This window comes from Mobula birostris, chromosome 9 (genome assembly GCF_030028105.1).
Source record: "Mobula birostris isolate sMobBir1 chromosome 9, sMobBir1.hap1, whole genome shotgun sequence".
Lineage (NCBI taxonomy): Eukaryota > Metazoa > Chordata > Chondrichthyes > Myliobatiformes > Myliobatidae > Mobula > Mobula birostris.
Window position 1 is genome coordinate 154,325,997 of NC_092378.1, and position 27,459 is coordinate 154,353,455.

At 49.7% G+C, this 27,459-nt stretch overlaps 1 protein-coding gene across 1 annotated transcript in view; it reads right to left on the reverse strand.

Moving 5' to 3' along the window:
• coro7 (coronin 7) overlaps positions 1-27,459 on the reverse strand; it is a 177,214-nt gene that overhangs the window by 42,726 nt on the left and 107,029 nt on the right. Inside the window, exons 9-15 of the mRNA XM_072267324.1 lie at positions 24,991-25,045; positions 22,999-23,056; positions 19,706-19,851; positions 18,416-18,511; positions 15,472-15,624; positions 10,231-10,375; positions 9,184-9,359 (exon numbers count right to left, since the gene is read on the reverse strand). Coding sequence (XP_072123425.1) covers positions 9,184-9,359; positions 10,231-10,375; positions 15,472-15,624; positions 18,416-18,511; positions 19,706-19,851; positions 22,999-23,056; positions 24,991-25,045 — 829 coding nt within the window. The remainder of the gene's footprint in view (positions 1-9,183; positions 9,360-10,230; positions 10,376-15,471; positions 15,625-18,415; positions 18,512-19,705; positions 19,852-22,998; positions 23,057-24,990; positions 25,046-27,459) is intronic.

Consider the following 27,459-nt stretch of genomic DNA (forward strand, 5'->3'; position numbering starts at 1 on the left):
TTCTGCACTGAACTACCCCACACTCCAGGCACAGGAACTGAGGAAATCTCTATACTGAACTACCGCACACTCCAGGCACAGGGATAGAGCAAATCTCTGCAGTAAACTACCCCACATGCCAGGCACAGGGACAGAGTAAATCTCTGTACTGAACTACCCCACCCTCCAGGCACAGGGACAGAGCAAATCTCTGCAGTGAACTACCCCACACTCCAGGCACAGGGACAGAGCAAATCTCTGCAGTGAGCTATCCCACACTCCAGGCACAGTGACAGAGCAAATTTCTGTAGTGAACTACCCCACACTCCAGGCACAGGGACTGAGCAAATCTCTCTCTGCACTGAACTACCCCACACTCCAGGCACAGGGACTATGCAAATCTCTATACTGAACTACCCCACACTCCAGGCACAGGGACAGAGCAAATCTCTGCAGTGAACTACCCCACACTCCAGGCACAGGGACTGAGCAAATCTCTATACTGAACTACCCCACACTCCAGGCACAGGGACTGAGCAAATCTCTGCACTGAACTACCCCGCACTCCAGGCACAGAGACTGAGCAAATCTCTATCCTAAACTACCCCACACTCCAGGCACAGGGACAGAGCAAATGTCTGCACTGAACTATCCCACACTCCAGGCACAGGGACAGAGCAAATGTCTGCACTGAAGTACCCCACACTCCAGGCACAGGGACAGAGTAAATCTCTGCATTGAACTACCCCACACTCCAGGCACATGGACAGAGCTAATCTCTCTCTGCATTGAACTACCCCACACTCCAGACACAGGGACAGAGCAAATCTCTGCACTGAACTACCCCACACTCCAGGCACAGGGACTGAGCATATCTCTATACTGAACTACCCCACACTCCAGGCACAGGGATAGAGCAAATCTCTGCAGTAAACTACCCCACACTCCAGGCACAGGGACTGAGCAAATCTCCGCAGTGAACTACCCCACACTCCAGGCACAAGGACTGAGCAAATCTCTATACTGAACTACCCCACACTCCAGGCACAGGGACTGAGCAAATCTCTGCAGTGAACTACCCCACACTCTAGGCACAAGGACTGAGCAAATCTCTATACTGAACTACCCCAGACTCCAGGCACAGGGACAGAGCAAATCTCTGCACTGAACTACCCCACACTCCAGGCACAGGGACAGAGCAAATCTCTGCACTGAACTACCCCACACTCCAGGCACAGGGACTGAGCATATCTCTATACTGAACTACCCCACACTCCAAGCACAGGGACAGAGCAAATCTCCGCAGTTAACTGCCCCACACTCCAGGCACAGGGACAGAGCAAATCGCTATACTGAACTACCCCAGACTCCAGGCACAGGGACAGAGCAAACCTCTGCACTGAACTACCCCACACTCCAGGCACAGGGACAGAGCAAACCTCTGCACTGAACTACCCCACACTCCAGGCACAGGGACAGAGCAAATCTCTGCAGTGAATTACCCCACACTCCAGAGACAGGAACTGAGCAAATCTCTGCAGTGAACTACCCCACACTCCAGTCACAGAGCAAATCTCTGCACTGAACTACCCAACACTCCAAGCACAGGGACAGAGCGAATCTCTGCAGTGAACAACCCCACACTCCAGGCACAGGGACTGAGCAAATCTCTATATTAAACTACCCCACACTCCAGGCACAGGGATAGAGCAAATCTCTGCAGTGACCTACCCCACACTCCAGACAAAGGGACTGAGCAAATCTCTGCAGTGAACTACCCCACACTCCAGGCAGAGGGACAGAGCAAATCTCTGCAGTGAACTACCCCACACTCCAGGCACAGGGACAGAGCAAATCTCTGCAGTGAACTACCCCACACTCCAGGCACAGGGACAGAGCAAATCTCTGCAGTGAACTACCCCACACTCCAGTCACAGAGCAAATCTCTGCACTGAACTACCCAACACTCCAAGCACAGGGACAGAGCGAATCTCTGCAGTGAACAACCCCACACTCCAGGCACAGGGACTGAGCAAATCTCTATATTAAACTACCCCACACTCCAGGCACAGGGATAGAGCAAATCTCTGCAGTGACCTACCCCACACTCCAGACAAAGGGACTGAGCAAATCTCTGCAGTGAACTACCCCACACTCCAGGCAGAGGGACAGAGCAAATCTCTGCAGTGAACTACCCCACACTCCAGGCACAGGGACAGAGCTAATCTCGCTCTGCGCTGAACTACCCCACACTCCAGGCACAGAGACTGAGCAAATCTCTGCAGTGAACTACCCCACACTCCAGGCACAGGGACAGAGCAAATCTCTGCAGTGAACTACCCCACACTCCAGGCACAGGGACAGAGCAAATCTCTGCAGTGAACTACCCCACACTCCAGGCACAGGGACAGAGCAAATCTCTGCACTGAACTACCCCACACTCCAGGCACAGGGACAGAGCAAATCTCTGCAGTGAACTATCCCACACTCCAGGCACAGGGACTGAGCAAATCTCTATACTGAACTACCCCACACTCCAGGCACAGGGACAGAGCAAATCTCTGCAGTGAACTACCCCGCACTCCAAGCACAGGGACAGAGCAAATCTCTGCAGTTAACTACCCCACACTCCAGGCACAGGGACAGAGCAAATCGCTATACTGAACTACCCCATACTCCAGGCACGGGGACTGAGCAAATCTCTGCAGTGAACTACCCCACACTCCAGGCACAAGGACTGAGCAAATCTCTATACTGAACTACCCCACACTCCAGGCACAGGGACTGAGCAAATCTCTGCAGTGAACTACCCCACACTCCAGGCACAAGGACTGAGCAAATCTCTATACTGAACTACCCCACACTCCAGGCACAGGGACTGAGCAAATCTCTGCAGTGAACTACCCCACACTCCAGGCACAGGGACAGAGCAAATCTCTGCAGTTAACTACCCCACACTCCAGGCACAGGGACAGAGCAAATCGCTATACTGAACTACCCCATACTCCAAGCACAGGGACTGAGCAAATCTCTGTAGTGAACTACCCCACACTCCAGGCACAGGGACAGAGCAAATCTCTGCAATGAACTACCCCACACTCCAGGCACAGGGACTGAGCAAATCTCTATACTGAAGTACCCCACACTCCAGGCACAGGGACAGAGCAAATCTCTGCAGTGAACTACCCCACACTCCAGGCACAGGGACAGAGCAGATCTCTGCAGTGAACTACCCCAACTCCATGCACAGGGACAGAGCAAATCTCTATACTGAACTACCCCACACTCCAGGCACAGGGACAGAGCAAATCTCTATACTGAACTACCCCATACTCCAGGCACAGGGACTGAGCAAATCTCTGTAGTGAACTACCCCACACTCCAGGCACAGGGACAGAGCAAATCTCTGCAATGAACTACCCCACACTCCAGGCACAGGGACTGAGCAAATCTCTATACTGAAGTACCCCACACTCCAGGCACAGGGACAGAGCAAATCTCTGCAGTGAACTACCCCACACTCCAGGCACAGGGACAGAGCAGAGCTCTGCAGTGAACTACCCCACACTCCAGGCACAGGGACAGAGCAAATCTCTGCAGTGAACTACCCCACACTCCAGGCACAGGGACAGAGCAAGTCTCTGCAGTGAACTACCCCACACTCCAGTCACAGAGCAAATCTCTGCACTGAACTACCCAACACTCCAAGCACAGGGACAGAGCGAATCTCTGCAGTGAACAACCCCACACTCCAGGCACAGGGACTGAGCAAATCTCTATATTAAACTACCCCACACTCCAGGCACAGGGATAGAGCAAATCTCTGCAGTGACCTACCCCACACTCCAGACAAAGGGACTGAGCAAATCTCTGCAGTGAACTACCCCACACTCCAGGCAGAGGGACAGAGCAAATCTCTGCAGTGAACTACCCCACACTCCAGGCACAGGGACAGAGCTAATCTCGCTCTGCGCTGAACTACCCCACACTCCAGGCACAGAGACTGAGCAAATCTCTGCAGTGAACTACCCCACACTCCAGGCACAGGGACAGAGCAAATCTCTGCAGTGAACTACCCCACACTCCAGGCACAGGGACAGAGCAAATCTCTATACTGAACTACCCCACACTCCAGGCACAGGGACTGAGCAAATCTCTGCAGTGAACTACCCCACACTCCAGGCACAAGGACTGAGCAAATCTCTATACTGAACTACCCCACACTCCAGGCACAGGGACTGAGCAAATCTCTGCAGTAAACTACCCCACACTCCAGGCACAGGGACTGAGCAAATCTCCGCAGTGAACTACCCCACACTCCAGGCACAAGGACTGAGCAAATCTCTATACTGAACTACCCCACACTCCAGGCACAGGGACTGAGCAAATCTCTGCAGTAAACTACCCCACACTCCAGGCACAGGGACTGAGCAAATCTCCGCAGTGAACTACCCCACACTCCAGGCACAAGGACTGAGCAAATCTCTATACTGAACTACCCCACACTCCAGGCACAGGGACTGAGCAAATCTCTGCAGTGAACTACCCCACACTCCAGGCACAAGGACTGAGCAAATCTCTATACTGAACTACCCCAGACTCCAGGCACAGGGACAGAGCAAATCTCTGCACTGAACTACCCCACACTCCAGGCACAGGGACAGAGCAAATCTCTGCACTGAACTACCCCACACTCCAGGCACAGGGACTGAGCATATCTCTATACTGAACTACCCCACACTCCAAGCACAGGGACAGAGCAAATCTCCGCAGTTAACTGCCCCACACTCCAGGCACAGGGACAGAGCAAATCGCTATACTGAACTACCCCATACTCCAGGCACAGGGATAGAGCAAATCTCTGCAGTAAACTACCCCACACTCCAGGCACAGGGACAGAGTAAATCTCTGTACTGAACTACCCCACCCTCCAGGCACAGGGACTGAGCAAATCTCTGCACTGAACTACCCCACACTCCAGGCACAGGGACTGAGCATATCTCTATACTGAACTACCTCACACTCCAGGCACAGGGATAGAGCAAATCTCTGCAGTGAACTACCCCACACTCCAGACACAGGGACTGAGCAAATCCCTATACTGAACTACCCCACACTCCAGGCACATGGACAGAGCTAATCTCTCTCTGCACTGAACTACCCCACACTCCAGACACAGGGACAAAGCAAATCTATGCACTGAACTACCCCACACTCCAGGCACAGGAACTGAGCATATGTCTATACTGAATTACTCCACACTCCAGGCACAGGGACAGAGTAAGTCTCTGTACTGAACTACCCCACCCTCCAGGCACAGGGACAGAGCAAATCTCTGCAGTGAACTACCCCACACTCCAGGCACAGGGACTGAGCAAATCTCTATACTGAAGTACCCCACACTCCAGGCACAGGGACTGAGCAAATCTGGATACTGAACTACCCCACACTCCAGGCACAGGGACTGAGCAAATCTCTGCAGTGAACTACCCCACACTCCAGGCACAGGGACAGAGCAAATCTCTGCAGTGAACTACCCCACACTCCAGGCACAGGGACAGAGCAAATCACTGCAGTGATCTACCCCACACTCCAGGCACAGGGACTGAGCAAATCTCTATACTGAACTACCCCACACTCCAGGCACAGGGACAGAGCAAACCTCTGCACTGAACTACCCCAGACTCCAGGCACAGGGACAGAGCAAATCTCTATACTGAACTACCCCACACTCCAGGCACAGGGACAGAGCAAATCTCTGCAGTGAACTACCCCACACTCCAGGCACAGGGACTGAGCAAATCTCTGCACTGAACTACCCCACACTCCAGGCACAGGGACTGAGCAAATCTCTATACTAAACTACCCCACACTCCAGGCACAGGGACAGAGTAAATCTCTGTACTGAACTACCCCACACTCCAGGCACAGGGACTGAGCAAATCTCTGCACTGAACTACCCCACACTCCAGGCACAGGGACTGAGCATATCTCTATACTGAACTACCCCACACTCCAGGCACAGGGATAGAGCAAATCTCTGCAGTGAACTACCCCACACTCCAGGCACAGGGACAGAGCAAATCTCTGCAGTGAACTACCCCACACTCCAGGCACAGGGACAGAGCATATCTCTGCTGTGAAATACCCCCCACTCCAGGCACAGGGACTGAGCATATCTCTATACTGAACTACCCCACACTCCAGGCACAGGGATAGAGCAAATCTCTGCAGTAAACTACCCAACACTCCAGGCACAGGGACAGAGTAAATCTCTGTACTGAACTACCCCACCCTCCAGGCACAGGGACAGAGCAAATCTCTGCAGTGAACTACCCCACACTCCAGGCACAGGGACTGAGCAAATCTCTATACTGAACTACCCCACACTCCAGGCACAGGGACAGTGCAAATCTCTGCAGTGAACTACCCCACACTCCAGGCACAGGGACAGAGCAAATCTGTATACTGAACTACCCCACACTCCAGGCACAGGGACTGAGCAAATCTCTGCAGTGAACTACCCCACACTCCAGGCACAGGGACAGAGCAAATCTCTGCAGTGAACTACCCCACACTCCAGGCACAGGGACAGAGCAAATCTCTGCAGTGAACTACTCCACACTCCAGGCACAGGGACTGAGCAAATCTCTATACTGAAGTACCCCACACTCCAGGCACAGGGACTGAGCAAATCTGGATACTGAACTACCCCACACTCCAGGCACAGGGACTGAGCAAATCTCTGCAGTGAACTACCCCACACTCCAGGCACAGGGATAGAGCAAATCTCTGCAGTGAACTACCCCACACTCCAGGCACAGGGACAGAGCAAATCACTGCAGTGATCTACCCCACACTCCAGGCACAGGGACTGAGCAAATCTCTATACTGAACTACCCCACACTCCAGGCACAGGGACAGAGCAAACCTCTGCACTGAACTACCCCAGACTCCAGGCACAGGGACAGAGCAAATCTCTATACTGAACTACCCCACACTCCAGGCACAGGGACAGAGCAAATCTCTGCAGTGAACTACCCCACACTCCAGGCACAGGGACTGAGCAAATCTCTGCACTGAACTACCCCACACTCCAGGCACAGGGACTGAGCAAATCTCTATACTAAACTACCCCACACTCCAGGCACAGGGACTGAGCAAATCTCTATACTAAACTACCCCACACTCCAGGTACAGGGACAGAGCAAATGTCTGCACTGAACTACCCCACACTCCAGGCACATGGACAGAGCTAATCTCTCTCTGCATTGAACTACCCCACACTCCAGACACAGGGACAGAGCAAATCTCTGCACTGAACTACCCCACACTCCAGGCACAGGGACTGAGCATATCTCTATACTGAACTACCCCACACTCCAGGCACAGGGATAGAGCAAATCTTTGCAGTAAACTACCCCACACTCCAGGCACAGGGACAGAGTAAATCTCTGTACTGAACTACCCCACACTCCAGGCACAGGGACTGAGCAAATCTCTGCACTGAACTACCCCACACTCCAGGCACAGGGACTGAGCATATCTCTATACTGAACTACCCCACACTCCAGGCACAGGGATAGAGCAAATCTCTGCAGTGAACTACCCCACACTCCAGGCACAGGGACAGAGCAAATCTCTGCAGTGAACTACCCCACACTCCAGGCACAGGGACAGAGCATATCTCTGCTGTGAACTACCCCCCACTCCAGGCACAGGGACTGAGCATATCTCTATACTGAACTACCCCACACTCCAGGCACAGGGATAGAGCAAATCTCTGCAGTAAACTACCCAACACTCCAGGCACAGGGACAGAGTAAATCTCTGTACTGAACTACCCCACCCTCCAGGCACAGGGACAGAGCAAATCTCTGCAGTGAACTACCCCACACTCCAGGCACAGGGACTGAGCAAATCTCTATACTGAACTACCCCACACTCCAGGCACAGGGACAGTGCAAATCTCTGCAGTGAACTACCCCACACTCCAGGCACAGGGACAGAGCAAATCTGTATACTGAACTACCCCACACTCCAGGCACAGGGACTGAGCAAATCTCTGCAGTGAACTACCCCACACTCCAGGCACAGGGACAGAGCAAATCTCTGCAGTGAACTACCCCACACTCCAGGCACAGGGACAGAGCAAATCTCTGCAGTGAACTACTCCACACTCCAGGCACAGGGACTGAGCAAATCTGTATACTGAACTACCCCACACTCCAGGCACAGGGACTGAGCAAATCTCTGCAGTGAACTACCCCACACTCCAGGCACAGGGACAGAGCAAATCTCTGCAGTGAACTACCCCACACTCCAGGCACAGGGACAGAGCAAATCTCTGCAGTGAACTACTCCACACTCCAGGCACAGGGACTGAGCAAATCTCTATACTGAACTACCCCACACTCCAGGCACAGGGACAGAGCAAATCTCTCCCTGCAGTGAACTACCCCACACTCCAAGCACAGGGATAGCATGAACTACACACAGAGTTAACACAGGATATAGAACAGTACAACACAGTACAGGACCTTCAGTCCATCATGTTGTGTTCTTCATTAGTAAGGGTGTCGAAGCTTACATAGAACAATCATCATTAGCACAGTACAGGCCCTTCGGCCCACAATGTATTGCTGACCTTATAATTTACACTTAAGATCAATCTAACGCTTCCCTCCAACATAGCCTCCGTTTTTCTATCACCCATGTGCTCATGTAAGAGTCACGTAAATGTTTGTAACCAGCCCTGGCAGTGCATACCATACACCCACCACTCTCCATGTAAAAAAAAACTACCTCTGACACCCCCCCATAGGTATCCTCCAATATCACCTTAAAATTATGCCCCTCATATTAGCCATTTCCCACCCTGGGACTGTCCACTCAATCTCTGCCTTTTACCATCTTGTACACCTCTACCAAGTCACCTCTTGTCCTCTTTACTCCAAAGGGAAAAGCCCTCTCTCATTAAACCTATCCTCACAGACATGCTCTCTGATCTAGGCAGCATCCTATTAAACCTCCTCTACACCTTCTCTGTCACAGAACAGGGACAGCACAGTTTTTGGAGAGAGTAAAGCTCCCCCTACACCAGTTTCTGCACTGTTCTAAGAGCTGCCCCAGTAGCATCGACTGGCACCGTGGTGTCAGCGAGGCTTCTGCAGGTAGAGAGAGATGCTGGTACCAAGTGGTCACCTCTAGCACAGCGATCTGTCCTCCTGAGACCAGCAACGGAACGGCAGCTCGTTCACGATTCACACAGAAGCCGTCGGACTCTCCCGGTGTAGTCAGGTTCAATCCTTTCAGGTTGGTGATGTGAGTGTCCCGATGAGACACCGTACCCTGTATGTGTCTGAATTTCGAGCTGGAACCTGAAAAATGGGACGTGTGTTCAGAATATGACAACACAACACACAAATATCAATGGACTGCGATGCCCACCCAGTCCTGAATCTGCCCTGCAGTCTCACAAAAAGCCAGGAGTCACCACGAGGAGGGTGGTGCAATTGTGGAATGATGGAGGATGCGGGCTTGATTGCAACACTTGATAAGTACATGGACACTAGATAAGTACATGGACAGGAAGGAAGGAAAGCTATGTGGAGGAACAACGCCTTATATTCCATCTGGGTAGCCTCCAACCTGATGGCATGAACATTGACTTCTCTAACTTCCGCTAGGCCCCACCTCCCCCTCGTACCCCATCTGTTATTTATTTATTTATTTATCTCTCCTTTTTCTCCTTCTGTCCCTCTCACTATACCCCTTGCCCATCCTCAGGGCTTCCCCCTCCCCCTTGTCCTTCTCCCTGGGCCTCCTGTCCCATGATCCTCTCATATCCCTTTTGCCAATCACCTGTCCAGCTCTTGGCTCCATCCCTCCCCCTCCTGTCTTCTCCTATCATTTTGGATCTCCCCCTCCCCCTCTCACTTTCAAATCTCTTACTAGCTCTTCCTTCAGTTAGTCCTGACGAAGGGTCTCGGCCTGAAACGTCGACTGTACCTCTTCCTAGAGATGCTGCCTGGCCTGCTGCATTCACCAGCAACTTTGATGTGTGTTTCCTGGTATGGTTGATGGGATTAGGCAGGAAAACAGTTTGGCATGGACTAGATGGGCCAAAGGGACTGTTTCTGTGCTTTAGTGTTCTATGACACTGTACTGCTCTGTCCCAAAGCACAAAGCATCAGGTGCTCAGCTGATTATCCCAATGATAATATCTTCTTGGCCCTTTCTTCAACTCACCCAGTAAGCCTTGCAGAGATTTCTGGCTCAGGGGGGTCACGGCCAGGTCACTGGACTTGGTGCTGCTGCTGCTGCTCAGGGAGGTGACTGATGGCGAAGTCAACGAGCCACTGGAACTTGATGAAGACATCTGTCCACTGTGAACCTAGAACACACCCCAGACAGAGGTGAGAACCCACAGAGGAACAGCCAGGAACATACCTCATTACCTCGAGGGAGAACCATATCTCCTTCATTGACAAAAATGCTCGGCAAGAATTTATTTCTTGCAGCAGTTGGTAAAATTCCAACTTTCTCAGAACATACTGGTTCAATTCTATACTGCCATCTCAGAGAGCATCCTCACATCAGCCATTACTGTCTGGTTTGTTCAACATCCTCTCAAAATATACAAGAACTAAAGCAAACTGTCAGTTCAGGCAGTGAGAGAGGAGCTGGCCAAAGTTGATTGGAAGGGGACACTAGCGGGGATGACGGCAGTAAAACAAAGGCTGGAGTTTCTGGGGGCAATCCAGAAGGTACAGGATCCTAAAGGTGAAGTATTCTAAAGGGAGGATGGGGCAAATGTAGCTGACAAGGGAAGTCAAAGACAACATAAAAGCAAAAGAGAGGGCACATAATATAGCAAAAATTAGTGGGAAGTTAGAGGATTGAGAAACTTTTAAAACCAACAGAAGGCAACTAAAAACCCATGAGGAGAGAAATGATGAAATAAGAATATAGCCAATAATATAAAAGAGGATGCGAAAAGTTTTTCTGACATATAAAGGATAAATGAGAGATGAGAGTGGATAACAGACTGTGAAAAATAACGCTGGAGAGGTAGTAATGGGGGACAAAGAAATGGAGGGCAAAGTTTTATGTCAGTCTTCACTGTGGAAGGCACTTGCAGTGTGCTAGAAATTCAAGAGTGTTGGGGCATAAGTGAGTGTAGTTGCTATTATTAAGCAGAAGGTGCTTGGGAAGCTGAAAGGACCAGGTAAATAAGTCATCTGGACCTGATGGTGTACACCCCAGGGTTCTGAAAGAGATAGCTGAAGAGATTGTGGAGGCACCCAAGGAGGTTAATGAGAATGAGGGGGAATCTCACCAAAACCTATCGTGTATTGGAAGGCCTAGATAGAGTGGATATGGAGATGATTTTTCCTATAGTGGGTGAGGTTAGGACCAGAGGGCACAGCCTCAGAATAGAGGGATATTCATTTTAGAACAGAGATGAGGAAGAACTCCTTTAGCCAGAGGGTGGTGAATCTGTGGAATTTATTGCCACAGATGTCTGTGGATGCCAAGTCATTGGGTATATTTAAAGTGGAGGTTCATAAATTCTTGATTAGTCAGGGCGTCAAAGGTTATGGGGAGAAGGTTGGAGAAATTGGTTGACCAGTATAACAAATCATTCATGATGGAATGGCAGAGCAGACTCGATGGGCCAAATGGCCTAATTCTGCTTATGGTCAGCAGAAAAGGCCATTGGCTGCAGTCTATCATCACAGCAAGTATTATACGTGTCCAGGAGAAAGAACCAGGCAGGAAAAATCATTGTGGACACTACCCACCTTTTCCAAAAGCTCCCTTCTGGGAAGTGCTGAAGGGCTATGAAAACAAAAACTTCATGCCATCTTCAAAGTTTCTCCCCCAGACGGTTAATCCCATCAACCATTCTAGGTAGCCCTCACCACCCCTTCTACCTATTACCCTAGTTGCTTTAAACCACTGTCTACAACGCTGTTTACATTGTAAATACATGCTGGATATTTTAATGCACATTTTATTCCATATTCACACTTTATTTTTATATAGTTCCTTATTCTTTATAATTGTGGAATGTTGTTTTATTGGTGCATGTCATGCCAACACACCACAGCAAATTCCTAATCCATGTCAATGGTGAATTAAATTGACTCTCGATTCTTACTGAGTCTCCTTGCCTGCTGTACCTTGGACCAGCACTGGAATGGCTCCTGTATCTGCCCTCCTTTTTCTTTTAACGTCCTCCAGTCCTACAACTCTCTGAGATCTCTGTACTCCTCCAGTGTTACAACCCTCTGAGATCTCTGCACTCCTCCAGTCCTACAACCCTCTGAGATCTCTGCACTCCTCCAGTCCTACAACCCTCTGAGATCTCTGTACTTCTCCAGTCCTACAACCCTCTGAGATCTCTGCACTCCTCCAGTGTTACAACCCTCTGAGATCTCTGCACTCCTCCAGTCCTACAACCCTCTGAAATCTCTGCACTCCTCCAGTCCTACAACCCTATAAGATCTCTGCACTCCTCCAGTCCTACAACCCTCTGAGATCTCTGCACTCCTCCAGTCCTACAACCCTCTGAGATCTCTGCACTCCTCCGGTCCTACAACTCTCTGAGATCTCTGTACCCCTCCAGTCCTACAACCCTCTGAGATCTCTGTACTCCTCCAGTGTTACAACCCTCTGAGATCTCTGCACTCCTCCAGTCCTACAACCCTCTGAGATCTCTGCACTCCTCCAGTCCTACAACCCTCTGAGATCTCTGTACTTCTCCAGTCCTACAACCCTCTGAGATCTCTGCACTCCTCCAGTGTTACAACCCTCTGAGATCTCTGCACTCCTCCAGTCCTACAACCCTCTGAAATCTCTGCACTCCTCCAGTCCTACAACCCTATAAGATCTCTGCACTGCTCCAGTCCCGGCTTTTTGTCATCACTGGCATCTGTGCACTCCCTACCGCCCACACACTTCTCCCTAAGCCTCTCTTTCCTTTCAAAAGGTCTTTCAAACCACTTCCTCGAACAAGTCTTTGGTCACCACTTCTGTGATCCACTTATGACATGCCTAAGCGTCAGTTATTTTTAGACCATGAGATATTGGAGCAGAATTAGGCCATTTGGCCAATTGAGCCTGCTCCACTGTTCCATCATGACTGATTTATTATTCCTCTTAATCCTATTTCTTGCCTTCTCCCCATAACCTTTGATGCCCTGACTAATCAAGAACCTATCAAGCTCCCCTTTAAATAATGAGCTAACCTTCACACCTCCCTGTGGCAATGAATTCCACAGATTCACTACTTCTGGCTAAAATAATTCCTCCTCATCTCTGTTCTAAATTCCTCAGCTCAGAGGCTGTGCCCTTCAGTCCTAGACTCCCTCACTACAGGAAACATCATCTCCACATCCACCTTATCTAGGCCTTTAATAGGTTGAAGATTGACATAAAATGCACAGCAGAACCTGGCCATTCAGCCCATCGATTATGTTCTGCCATTGAATCGTAGCTGGTTGCTTTCTCCAACCTTATGCCTAAAACGCTTAACCCCCTTTTCTAACACGAACAGGTTACCAGGGGTGGTGCTTTAGTGGAGCTGAAGAGGCTTTTTGATAGATACATGAATATGAAGGGTATGGAGGGATATGGATGATACACAGGACGAGGATGTTTAGTATAAACTGGCATCAAGATTGTGGTCTGAATGGCCTGTCCGGTGCTGGACTTTTGTACGGCTCTCTCAGTACTAGTGGTCGTAGGTTAAGAGAAAAAAGCTGAAATATTTAAGGGGATTCTGAGGGGAAACTTCTTCACTCAGAGTGGGGTGTACATGTGGAACAAGCTGCCAGCAGATGTGCTTGATGCAGGTTCAATTGCAACATTTAAGAGAAATTTGGATGAGTACATGTATGGGAGTGGTACGGAGGGCTATAGTACAGGTACAAGTCGATGGGACTAGGCAGAATAATAGTTTGGCATGGACTAGATGGGCTGAAGGGCCTGTTTCTGTGCTGTGGTGCTCGATGACTCCTAGCGGTCCTCTCAGTAAAGTGACAGTGCCAGTGACATCCAGAACCCATGAATGAAGACAATTAGAACTGAGAACATCAGGAATTCTGCAGATGCTGGAAATTCAAGCAACACACATAAAAGTTGCTGGTGAACGCAGCAGGCCGGGCAGTATCTCTAGGAAGAGGTGCAGTCGACGTTTCAGGCCGAGACCCTTCGTCAGGACAAAGTGTCCTTGAGTCCTGACGAAGGGTCTCGGCCTGAAACATTGACTGTACCTCTTCCTAGAGATGCTGCCTGGCCTGCTGCGTTCACCAGCAACTTTGATGTGTGTTAATTAGAACTGAGGTATTGTTTAACCGTGAGGGAGCGGCTGTAAACATGGTCTCTGCTGATCAACATAGCTGCTGCAACGAGCTGTTACTGAACTCTGTACAACTCCCTGGCCTTCAGGAACACAACTTGTTTCTTAAGGCTGATTTATACTTGTGCGCCAACTCGACGCCGTAACCTACCCAAGTGGCCTACGCGCATTGCGAGCATTTATACTTGTGAGTTGGTGTGTCTGCGTCGTTCTGCAATTCGCGCATGTTGTGCATGCGCACACACCTGCCCGTGCAAGGCTTCATGGTCATGGTAGTCTTTCTCGGGGTAAACAAGTTTAAAGCGAGCGTCTTTTTTCGTAAAAGCAAAATGTGTCCTCCATAATTTCGGAGGTCTGTAAAGCTTTATGGAAAGCACTACAGCCAGAGTTCCTTCCCTACCCTTCAGTCGCCCAATGGGAAGCTATTGCAGCATAGGAGGAAATGCGATGTTACCAAGCGGACCAATCACAGTTGTTGCAGTCTGCGTTGCCATGACGCGTAGTTACATTTTGGGAGAGGTGCGCGTCAGACTACGGTGTAGGGTTCCGCGTAGGCGCTGTGTAGGGTTCGCGGTGATGCTGTACCTACGGCATCAAGTTGACACACAAGTATAAATCAGCCTTTAGTCTCAGCTACAGTCCTTGTTTGGAGCCTCGTGTACCTGCATCAGTAATCCCCCTTGTCCAACCAGACTCTCTCCCCTCATCCGCCCTCCTCCGAATCAGAATCAGAATCGGGTCTATTATCATAGACTCATAGAACACCACAGTATAGAAACAGGCCTCTCAGCCCATCTAATTCACTGAAATGTGATGTTTTGCCATACATAAAAAATAAACTGTAGGTTACAATAAGAAATTTTTAAAAATACACAAGTAGTGCCAAAAGAGAACAGGATAGTGAGGTAGTTTCATGGACCGTTCAGAAATCTGACAGTGGAACGGAAGAAGCTGTTCCTGATTCTGATCCTAACTGCAGCCTTTTAGAAGAGAGATTGAGAGATTTCGGGGTATTCAGGGAATCGAGGATTTCGGGAATGGTGGAGGGATAGTGTGTTGGAGATAGAGGAATGGCTGTGGAGAAGGCCTGGGGGTTCAGACCTGCTGACTGGAACGCTGCTTACAGTGCTTCCTGCTTCCCAGGACCCTTCCTCCGCTTCCTCCTTTCCCTTGGGAGTGTGTTCCCCGGCTGATGTGTCCGGCTGTGGAGAAGGCACAGCACTAGAGACAAAACGTTCCTTGCTCCGTCTGCATGGCTCCAAGCTAACCCTCGGCACCTTCAGCAGCAAACATAAAGAAAAGATTAGCTTTATCTGTCCCATGTACATTGACACATACAGTGAAATGCGTGGTTTGTGTCTGCTTTGAGGATGTGCTGGGGGCAGTCCACACGTGTCACCACACTTCTGGCACCAACACAGCAGGCCCACAACTCACTAACCCTAACCGTACGTCTTTGTATCGTGTGAGGAAACCCAGTCAGTGTTCACTGTAATCGCATTAAGCTATGCTACTGTATTGACTACAGCAGTCACCAAATCAGCAGCCCCAGGTACACAGACTGTAGGCTCAAGCAGTGCCCGGATACAACCAGAAGTCGGGGGCAGCAGGATCGTGTCCTGAAGTGACAGCGTGACCCTGAGTGATGACTGCTTTCACAGACTATAGTAACCACAGTGAGTGACCCACAGTGAGTGACCCAGTGACTGATCACAGTGAGTGACCCAGTGAGTGACCCACAGTGAGTGACACAGTGAGTGACCGCAGTGAGTGATCACAGTGAGTGACCATAGTGAGTGACCCAGTGAGTGATCACAGTGAGTGACCACAGTAAGTGACCCAGTGAGTGACCACAGTGAGTGACCCAGTGAGTGACAACAGCGAGTGACACAGTGAGTGACCGCAGTGAGTGATCACAGTGACTGACCATAGTAAGTGACCCAGTGAGTGATCACAGCGAGTCATCACAGTGAGTGACCAGTGAGTGACCACAGTGAGTGACCCAGTGAGTGACCACAGTGAGTGACCCACAGTGAGTGACCCAGTGACTGATCACAGTGAGTGACCCAGTGAGCGACCCAGTGACTGATCACAGTGACCCAGTGAGTGACCCACAGTGAGTGACCACAGTGAGTGATCACAGTGAGTGACCCAGGGAGTGACCCGGTGAGCGATCACAGTGAGTGACCATAGTGAGTGACCCAGTGAGTGATCACAGTGAGTGACCACAGTGAGTGACCACAGTAAGTGACCCAGTGAGTGACCACAGTGAGTGACCCAGTGAGTGACAACAGCGAGTGACACAGTGAGTGACCGCAGTGAGTGATCACAGTGACTGACCATAGTAAGTGACCCAGTGAGTGATCACAGCGAGTCATCACAGTGAGTGACCAGTGAGTGACCACAGTGAGTGACCCAGTGAGTGACCACAGTGAGTGACCCACAGTGAGTGACCCAGTGACTGATCACAGTGAGTGACCCAGTGAGCGACCCAGTGACTGATCACAGTGACCCAGTGAGTGACCCACAGTGAGTGACCACAGTGAGTGATCACAGTGAGTGACCCAGGGAGTGACCCGGTGAGTGATCACAGTGAGTGACCACAGTGAGTGACCCAGTGAGTGACCACAGTGAGTGATTACAGTGAGTGACCACAGTGAGTGACCCAGTGAGTGACCACAGTGAGTGACCCAGTGAGTGACCCAGTGAGTGACCACAGTGAGTGATCACAGTGAGTGATCACAGTGAGTGACCCAGGGAGTGACCCAGTGAGTGACCACAGTGAGTGATCACAGTGAGTGATCACACTGAGTGATCACCGTGAGTGACCTACAGTGAGTGACCCAGTGAGTGACCAGTGAGTGACCCAGTGAGTGAATAGTGAGTGATCACAGTGAGTGACTCAGTGAGTGACCACAGTGAGTGACCCAGTGAGTGATCACAGTGAGTGACCCAGTGAGTGACCCAGGGAGTGATCACCGTGAGTGACCCAGTGAGTGATCACAGTGAGTGACCCAGGGAGTGACCACAGTGAGTGACCCAGTAAGTGACCCAGGGAGTGATCACAGTGAGTGACCCAGTGAGTGACCACAGTGAGTGACCACAGTGAGTGACCCAGTGAGTGATCACAGTGAGTGACCAGTGAGTGACCCACAGTGAGTGACCCAGTGAGTGACCACAGTGAGTGACCCAGGGAGTGACCACAGTGAGTGACCACAGTGAGTGACCCAGTGAGTGATCAGTGAGTGACCCAGTGAGTGACCACAGTGAGTGACCCACAGTGAGTGACCCAGTGAGTGACCACAGTGAGTGATCACCGTGAGTGACCCGGTGAGTGATCACAGTGAGTGACCCAGTGAGTGACCACAGTGAGTGATCACAGCGAGTCATCACAGTGGGTGACCCAGTGAGTGACCACAGTGAGTGATCACAGTGAGTGATCACAGTGAGTGACCACAGTAAGTGACCCAGTGAGTGACCACAGTGAGTGATCACCGTGAGTGACCCGGTGAGTGATCACAGTGAGTGACCAGTGAGTGACCCAGTGAGTGACCACAGTGAGTGATCACAGTGAGTGACCACAGTGAGTGACACAGTGAGTGACCGCAGTGAGTGACCCAGTGAGTGACCACAGTAAGTGACCCAGTGAGTGACCACAGTGAGTGACCAGTGAGTGACCCAGTGAGTGACCACAGTGAGTGACCCAGCGAGTGACCACAGTGAGTGACCCAGTGAGTGACCACAGTGAGTGACCCAGTGAGTGATCACAGTGAGTGACCACAGTGAGTGACCCAGTGAGTGACCCACAGTGAGTGACCAGTGAGTGGCCACAGTGAGTGACCCAGTGAGTGATCACAGTGAGTGACCACAGTGAGTGACCCAGTGAGTGACCCACAGTGAGTGACCAGTGAGTGGCACTGTGCAAGTGACCCACAGTGAGTGACCACAGTGACTGATCACAGTGAGTGACACTGTGTAAGTAACCCAGAATGGGAGTGATGCTGAGTGAGAGTCTATGAAGGGGAGTGACGTTCACCTGATGTGACCATGTGTCCACACATCACTGACCTGGTCATCAGATCCTTTGAACCAATCCAGCGCGGACACAGACGGCACTTTACCAGGAGTATCCGGGAATAAATCGGCATGGAATTCCTGGAGAGACTGGTACAAGAGGGAAAAATTTCAGTTACACCAGATGAGGGTTTCATCGGTCACAGCTAAGCCACTGCCCATGCTGGCTGTGCACTGATATGACAGGTATAGAGGGTTCACTGACTCAGCACTGAGCACAGTGTAGGACCGCTCAATGTGCTGACTGCCGGTGTTTACTAACGAGGAATGTGTGCAGTCTGTGTGAGTGGGTGCCTTTCAGATTGTGGGAGTGATTACTGATGGGCGGAGTGCCGATTTTGGGATACACTGGTGGAGAATGGCTGTTTGTGGAGGAGGTTCGGGTCATACAGATTTCACAGAGGGTTTGCAGAATTGGAAAGTGATTGGTTATTTCTGTGGGTAATAGAACAGTGTAATCCCAGTGTAACCCCTGTGTACCCCAGTGCAGCCCAGAGTCAACGTGAGGAATAACAAAAGAATTCTATTTCTTTTTCTGTCTATTAATTTGCACTAGAGTCATAATAAATGCTGGAAATCCAGAACAACACACACAAAATGTTGAAGGAACTCAGCAGGTCAAACAGCATCTGTGGAGATGAATGAAGAGTCAATGTTTCAGGCCTGGACCCTTCATCAGGACTGAGAAGGAAGAGGGAAGACACCAGAATTAAAAAGTGTGGGGAGGGGAAAGAGGCTAGCTGGTAGGTGACAGGTGAAACCAGGTGAGTGGGAAAGGGCAAGGGCTGGAGAGGAAAGAGTCTGATAGCAGAGGAGAGTGGACCACAGGAGAAAGGGAAGAGGGGAAAAGTGGTAAAAAGTCAGAGTGGGGAATAGAGGAAGAGCAGAGTCATTATATTTGCACATGTAAATTATATATAATTGATGTTAATTTAAGTTGATTGTAATTGATGTTTGTCCAGTTTGTAATGTACTGTGATGCTGCCATAGAAAGTGAACTGCCACGGCAGTTATGTACCCCTGGGTATGTGTGCTTAATGAGCCAAAACTTGAAGAAACATGTGATCTCTGGGAGTTTAGTCATCACAAAGGAATTGGCTAAATAAAAACATTTCAGGGGAACTGGATGAAACAGGATGATCCAAGGAAACAAGGGAACGTCACCAGCTCGGCTACCATAGCCACGCAGAAGGCAGGTCACTTGGGATTTGTAAAGATTTGGGGCCCGGGCGTGCAGACATGTGCAGGGGAAGCACCGTGCTGACGCTAGGCACTGCCAGTTACCTTGCGCGGCACCTTGTAACTGATTGGCACGATGGAATTCTCCGTCAGCTGCAGCAGGCGAATCACTTCACATGACATCACGTCCAGCGCTAGTTTTGGCACCGTCGCAGCGCCTTTTGACTTCACCTCAGTCAGGCACTGGCTCACTGCAGAGAGGTCACAAAGATTCCCTGAGGTCTGACCCAGAGGGGGAGGCCTTGGCCACAATCCTGTGCACCACATTCAACATATAACAGCTACCCTCTGATCAAACCACAAAACCATAAGACACTGGAGAAGAATTAGGCCATTCAGCCCATCGAGCCTGCTCTGTCATTCTATCATGGATTTATTATCCCTCTCAACCCATTCTCCTGTCTTCTCCCTATGACCTTTGACGCCATTACTAATCAAAAGCATACTTAAATATACCCAATGGCTTGGCCTCCACAGCAGTCAATGGCAATGAATGCTACAGATTCACTGCGCTCCAGCTAAAGAAAGCCCTCCTTATCTCTGTTCATAATGATAATCAGAATTAGAATCAGCTTTCTGACATGGCCATCAGCAGAAGCAGATAAATGGATGCCCCTCTATCCTGAGGTTGTGCTCTCTGGTCCTAGATTCCTCCACGTCCACTCTGTCCATGGCCTTTCAATTCCCAGAAGAAGCAGCATTGATCCCAGCCACTGACCTTAGACCAAAGTATTAGAGTATATTTTTTCTCTTCATTGTCTTATGTAATTTATGTATGTTTTACGTATAATTTATGGTCCATGTGTTGAGTGACTCTACGTGCCCGAGATGCTGCTGTAGCCCTGGGCTGGCACTGGGACAATCCACAGAAACTCCACCAAAGTTCAAAGTAAATTTATCATCAGAAAACATACGTCACCATATACAATCCTGAGATTCATTTTCTTGAGGGCATTCACAGTGGAACAAAGAAATACAATGGAATCGATGAAATAATATATAAAGAAAGACTGACAAGCAACCAATGTGCAAGAGAAGACAAACAGTGCAAATAAATAAATGGATAGATACAGTAGATAGACAAATAAATAAATAAACAAATAACATAGAGAACATGAGCTGGAAAGTGAGTCCACAGGTTGTGGAATCAGTTCAGTGTTGAGTTGTGCTGAGTGAAGATACCCACGCCAGTTCAGGAGCCTGACAGATGAGGTGTAATAACTGTTCATGAACCTGCTGGTGTAGAACCCCTACCAAACACTGAACACAAACCTCTTCCTCAGCTCCATCCCACATCCAGAACCCTCTCCATCTGCATGCTCAATGAATCTGCACAACCCTCCAAAGCAGAGAATTCCAAATGTTTGTCAGCCTGTGAGTGAAAACTTTCCTCCTCAGTCCCTACACAGACTGCTCCTGATTCTGAATCTGGGGAAATCTGGCAGCAGACCAGGGAAGCACTCTCCATGCGTCCACCTTCACTGCTGTTTAGTTCCGGTCACCTCATTATAGGAAAGATGTGGACACCTCAGAAGGGAGCAGAGGAGGTTTAACAGGATGCTGCCTGGATTAGAGAGTCCTGACTAAGACTCTCTGCCTGAAACACTGACTGTTTATTTCTCTCCATAGACGCTGCCTGACCTGCTGCGTTCCTCCGGCAGTCTGTGTATGACTCTGGATTGGACAGCATATCTTATGAAAGGCAGGGCTTTTGTCTTTGGAGTGAAGGAGACTTGATGGAGGTGTACAAGACGATAAGAGGCAAGTGGACAACCTGTGCCTTTTTCACAGGGTGGCAATGGCTAATACAAGGCAGCATCATCTTAAGATGATTGGAGGAAAGTATGGGGGGATATCAGAGGTAGGTGTTTTTCACACAGAGAGCGGTGGGTAGATGGAACGTGCTGCTAGGGGTGGTGGTAAAGGCAATACATTAGGGACACTTTACAGACTCTTGAATTGGTGTATGGATGACTTCAGAATTAAAAATACACGTGGACTAAGATGTTAACTGTTCTGTGCTATCACCAGTGGGATCATCAGTTGATCTGCCATCTTCAGGTGGGTTAAATAGAAGAGAAGGGTTAGATTGATCTTAGAGCAGGTTAAAATGTCGGCACATCGTGGGCCAAAGGGCTTGGACAGTGTTGTAATGTTCTATTTGCTATGATACCTCCATTAGATTTTTTGCACCTTCTCCGATAGCAGACCCCTACTTCTCTTGTTTACCCACATAACCAAGTCCCTTTTCCCTGCAAGATCTCGTCAGCATCCCCCCTGAAGCCTTCACACCTTCCCCAAAGTGTGGCCTCTTGATCTTGACACAGTTCTCCAGTTCTGGGCAAACCTGTTACATAGATGTTTTTCATGATCTCCTAACTCTGGTCCTATCTGCCCAAGAATGTTCTATGTTCCTAACCATTCCGTGTACCCACAGGATCGTTGTTGCAGTGACTTGTTACCTGGGTTCCTGCACACACCTAAATACACTGCGTTCTACTTTGTGGACCAGAGTGGATATTTGACATGTTGTCACATTGTTCTCCATGTCTGACAGTTGTTGTTCACTTACTTGGCCTGCTTCTAGCCCACTGTATCCTCTACATCTGCCCACTGTATCCTCTACACCTGCCCACTGTATCCTCTACACCTGCCCACTGTATTCTCTACACCTGCCCACTGTATCCTCTACACCTGCCCACTGTATCCTTTACACCTGCCCACTGTATCCTCTACATCTGCCCACTGTATCCTCTACACCTGCCCACTGTATTCTCTACATCTGCCCACTGTATCCTCTACACCTGCCCACTGTATCCTCTACACCTGCCCACTGTATCCTCTACATCTGCCCACTGTATCCTCTACACCTGCCCACTGTATCCTCTACACCTGCCCACTCTATCCTCTACACCTGCCCACTGTATCCTCTACACCTGCTCACTGTATTCTCTACATCTGCCCACTGTATCCTCTACACCTGCCCACTGTATCCTCTACACCTGCTCACTGTATTCTCTACATCTGCCCACTGTATCCTCTACACCTGCTCACTGTATCCTCTACACCTGCCCACTGTATCCTCTACACCTGCCCACTGTATTCTCTACACCTGCCCACTGTATTCTCTACACCTGCCCACTGTATCCTCTACACCTGCCCACTGTATTCTCTATATCTGCCTCCTCATGTAGCAACACAGGACACTTGGTCTGCTTGGACGAATGGTTCCTTTAAAAGGTGAACCGCTGGGGCCCAAGAACTGATCCCTGGTCAAAGCCTGGCAAGCTGAGAGACACCCGTGAATTCCTGCTCTCCGCTGGAGATTGTGGCCTTACCCTGTGTCAATGTGCTGTTGGCAGGAGACACTTCGAAACATCGCAGAATATTATCACCCTGCGGGGAAGGACAGAGATTGTGGCGTTCAGTTCAGGCTTACACAAGTTCATGCACATGTGTACGCGCGCGCGCACACACACACACACGGCACAGGGAAGTACAACAGGACCCCCGACACATCCTTTCCCTGCCCTGCAGTAATTCCCAGAAGCTGTAGACTCTTCTAGCTGGAGAGGTGTTGGACTCCTTCCTGTTCGCCAGCAGCTGACGGTGCTGGAGATCGGGAACTGAGCTCGGCCTAGGAGATGCTGAGTAGAAGAAAACCCAGACACATCCTAAGGACAAGGGACACCCTGAGATTAATTAGTCCTGAGCCCCCGGAACTCCCAGTTCAGCCTGTCCACCACGCACAGCTCTGCTGGAGGGGCAGTGATCTTAGAACTGAAATATCCCCGCAGCCACCAAAGGGACCTGTCAACACTGTCGGGAAGGTGCTGCCACAGCTTTTACGACCAGGTTGGGAAAGACCTGGGAAAGGTGATTCAGAGATCAGCAATGACCTGTGATCTAACCGCGGGGTAGCACGGACCAGAGGCTGCCTGCCATGGTGAGCAGGTAATTATTTCGTGTTGAATTAGGGATCAAATATGGTGCTGAGGACTTTCCCTCAGCCAGTATAATACTATCACAGTGCCAGCAATAGGTTTCGATCAGTGGTGCTGCTTGTAAGGAGTTTGTATGTTCTCCCTGTGAATCTGGGTGCTCCAGTTCCTCCCATGGTCCGGAGACGTATGGGTTAGGGTTAGCCAGTTGTTGGCTTGCTATATTGGTGCTGGAAGTGTGGTGACCCAGCACATCCTCGGACTATGTTGGTTGATGACACAAAACAAAGCATTTCACTGTATGTTTTGATATACCTGTGACAAATAAGGCTAAACTTTAAAGATCTTTACTTTTTCAAACAGTGTGGTAGCAGCTTGGGGCTGACCTAATGAATCATTTAAAAAAAAAATTGGATAGGTATATGGACAGGAAAGGAATGGAGGGTTATGGGCTGAGTGCGGGTCGGTGGGACTAGGTGAGAGTCAGAGTTTGGCACGGACTAGAAGGGCCGAGATGGCCTGTTTCTGTGCTGTAGTTGTTATATGGCTATATGGTCATTTAGGTAGCCAGCTCCAATGCAGGCATTAGCCTCCCCAGCATCGAGGACATGTTCTCGAGGTGATACCTCAAAAAGGCAGCATCCATCATAGTAGACCGTTACCACCATCCTTCCCTCCCTCTGTACTGCACTGGGGCGGACTGAGGCTCTGGTCTGGGGCTTGAACCCACGCCCTCCTGTCTCTCAGGGTGAGTCTTCCCACAGGATAAATGCCGGTAGTTTGTTCCTCTGCCTTTGCCAGTTCCAGCTCTCCTGATAGGGCAAGCTCAGATTCATTTATTTATCACGTATGCATCAAAACAGAAGGCGGCAGGCTGGGGATACGTCTCTACCAAAGGAGGTGTGAGGTGCTCCTTCTCTCCGCTAGTGGGCAAGGTGTAGCACCCGCTTAGCCCTCCAATAAAAGTCACGTTAAGCGTGGATGGTCGTACGAGCAGCTGGTGCACATCACAAGTCCTGGTTATGTGACCGCTGATGCCAGGCAGACAGTCTCTGAAGAGTATTAATAAAGGCTGAAATCAATCGTCTTATAAAGACACTGCCCTGAAGAAGGCAATGGCAAACCACTTCTGTAGAAGTATCTACAAAGAACAATCATGGTGATGGAGAGACCACAACACAATCACCAATGTCGTACAACACAAATGAACAAAATCAAAACAGGCAGTGAAATGCATCATATGAGTTTAAAACCAGGACAGTCCGAGGACGTGATGGGGCAGCCCAAAAGTGTCGACACACATTCTGGCCCTGCGTAGCCTTGCCAGGCCTGTGGTGATCACACCTCCTGGACCATGGGAAAAGTGAGGATCAGATCACCACCGCTCACCTTTCCAGCCAGGATCAGCAGCCCGGAGTCAGCGTCGTACAATGGAATGAGTGAGCTGGAGGAGAGAGACAGAGCACATCAGAATCTGCTGTTGATTCAGGTTTATTATCACTGATAAATGTCATGAAATTTGTTGTTTTGTGACAGCAATACAGTGCAATACATAAAAACTACTGTAAGTTACAATTATTATATATATATATATATATAAAAAAATAAAATAAAATAGTGCAAAAAGAGAGCAAAATAATGAGGTTTCAGGCCAAGAGTTTTCATCAGAACTGGAAAAGAAGGGGAAAGCATTCACTGTTAATTCCTCTCCATAGATCCTGCCTGACCTACTGAGTTCCTCCAGCATTTTGTGTGTGTTGCTATGGATTTCAACATCTGCAGAATCTCTTGTGTTTAAAATAGTGAGGCAGTATTCATGGGTTCATGGACCGTTCAGAAATCTGACGACAGAGGGGAAGAAGCTGTTTGTAAAACATTGAGTGTGGGCCTTCAGACTTCCGTCCATCCTCCCTGACGGCAACAATCAGAAGACAGCATGACCTAGATTGTCAGGGTCCTTAATGATGGATGCTGCCTTCTTGAGGCACGTCACCTTCAGAACATGTTCTTGATAGTGGAGAGGCGAGTGCCTCTATTGAAGCTGACTCTCAAGATGAGGTCTACCCCATGAGCAAGTAACCATTCACTGTCTGAGCTTGTACAGAGTGTTATCCCGGCCCTACAGACCCTGGTGTCAGTCAGGGAAAAGCCAACCTGCCACAGAGTGACAGTCAAATACCAGCAGGCCATTTGGCCCATCAAGTCCATGCCACACCCTCTCCCATCTGCAAACTCCACCTGTCCCCGGCTGTGTATTCCAGACTGACCACTTACTTCACCCTGTGGCCAAGTGGTTAAGGCGTCGGTTTAGTGATCTGAAGGTCGCTAGTTCGAGTCTCAGCTGAGGGAACATGTTGTGTCCTTGAGCAAGGCACTTAGCCACACATTGCTCTGCGATGACACCAGTGCCAAGCTGTATGGGTCCTAATGCCCTTCCCTCAGACAACATCGGTGGCGTGGAGAGGGGAGACTTGCAGCATGAGCAACTGCCGGTCTTCCATACAACCTTGCCCGGGCCTGCACCCTGGAAACCTTCCAAGGCGCAAATGCATGGTCTCAGGAGACTAACGGATGCCTATTATTTTATTTAATCAATGCTCATCAGTTCTGCTGGTTTTGCCACCTTCACCTTGTACCCTTTGACCAGTGCATATAAACCTTCCCCCAGCCCCAGCCCCGGCCACACTAGCATAACTTCTTCCATGTGCCTATCTAAAAACCACTTCAACTCCCCCAAGCTACCCGTTTCCATCACTACCCCTAGTACCTACCACTCTCCGTGTAAACAACTTGCTCTTCACTTCACCTCCTCTAATGCTGCCGGCAGTAGCACAGTGATTTGTGCTATTACAGCATCCCAGGTTCAATTTCTGCAAGGAGCTTCTACGTTCTCCCCGTGATCACTTGTGTTTGCTCCTACATTCCAAAGACGTACCAGTTAGTAGGCTGATTGATCACATGGGTGGTGTGGGCTCATTGGGCCGGAAGGGTTGTTACCGTATTGAATCACTAAATAAAAGTAAATACATACGTAACTTAGAAACATTTCTACCCCGGGGAAAGGATTCTGACTGTCTACAGTACCTATGTTTTTCATAATTCTAAAAGCCTCTATCAGGTGGGGTGGCACATTAGAGAGTCAGTTAGCGTCACGCTTTATAGCTCCAGTGACTGAGGTTCCAGTCCTGCCATTGTCTGTAAGGAGCCGGTACTCTCTCCACGTGACCATGTCTGCTCCACTTTCCTCCCACATTCCAAAGACATATGGGTTAGGGTTAGTAAATTGTGGGCACACTGCATTACTAAGTTGTGGGCACACTGTGTTGGTAAGTTGTGGGCATGCTGTGTTAGTAAGTTGTGGGCACACTGTGTTAGTAAGTTGTGGGCACGCTGTGTTAGTATGTTGTGGGCACGCTGTGTTAGTAAGCTGTGGGCACGCTGTGTTAGTAAGCTGTGGGCACGCTGTGTTAGTAAGTTGTGGGCACGCTGTGTTAGTATGTTGTGGGCATGCTGTGTTAGTATGTTGTGGGCACGCTGTGTTAGTAAGTTGTGGGTACGCTGTGTTAGTATGTTGTGGGCACGCTGTGTTAGTAAGCTGTGGGCACGCTGTGTTAGTAAGCTGTGGGCACGCTGTGTTAGTAAGCTGTGGGCACGCTGTGTTAGTATGTTGTGGGCACGCTGTGTTAGTAAGCTGTGGGCACGCTGTGTTAGTAAGTTGTGGGCACGCTGTGTTAGTAAGCTGTGGGCACGCTGTGTTAGTAAGTTGTGGGCACGCTGTGTTAGTAAGCTGTGGGCACGCTGTGTTAGTAAGTTGTGGGCACGCTGTGTTAGTATGCTGTGGGCACGCTGTGTTAGTAA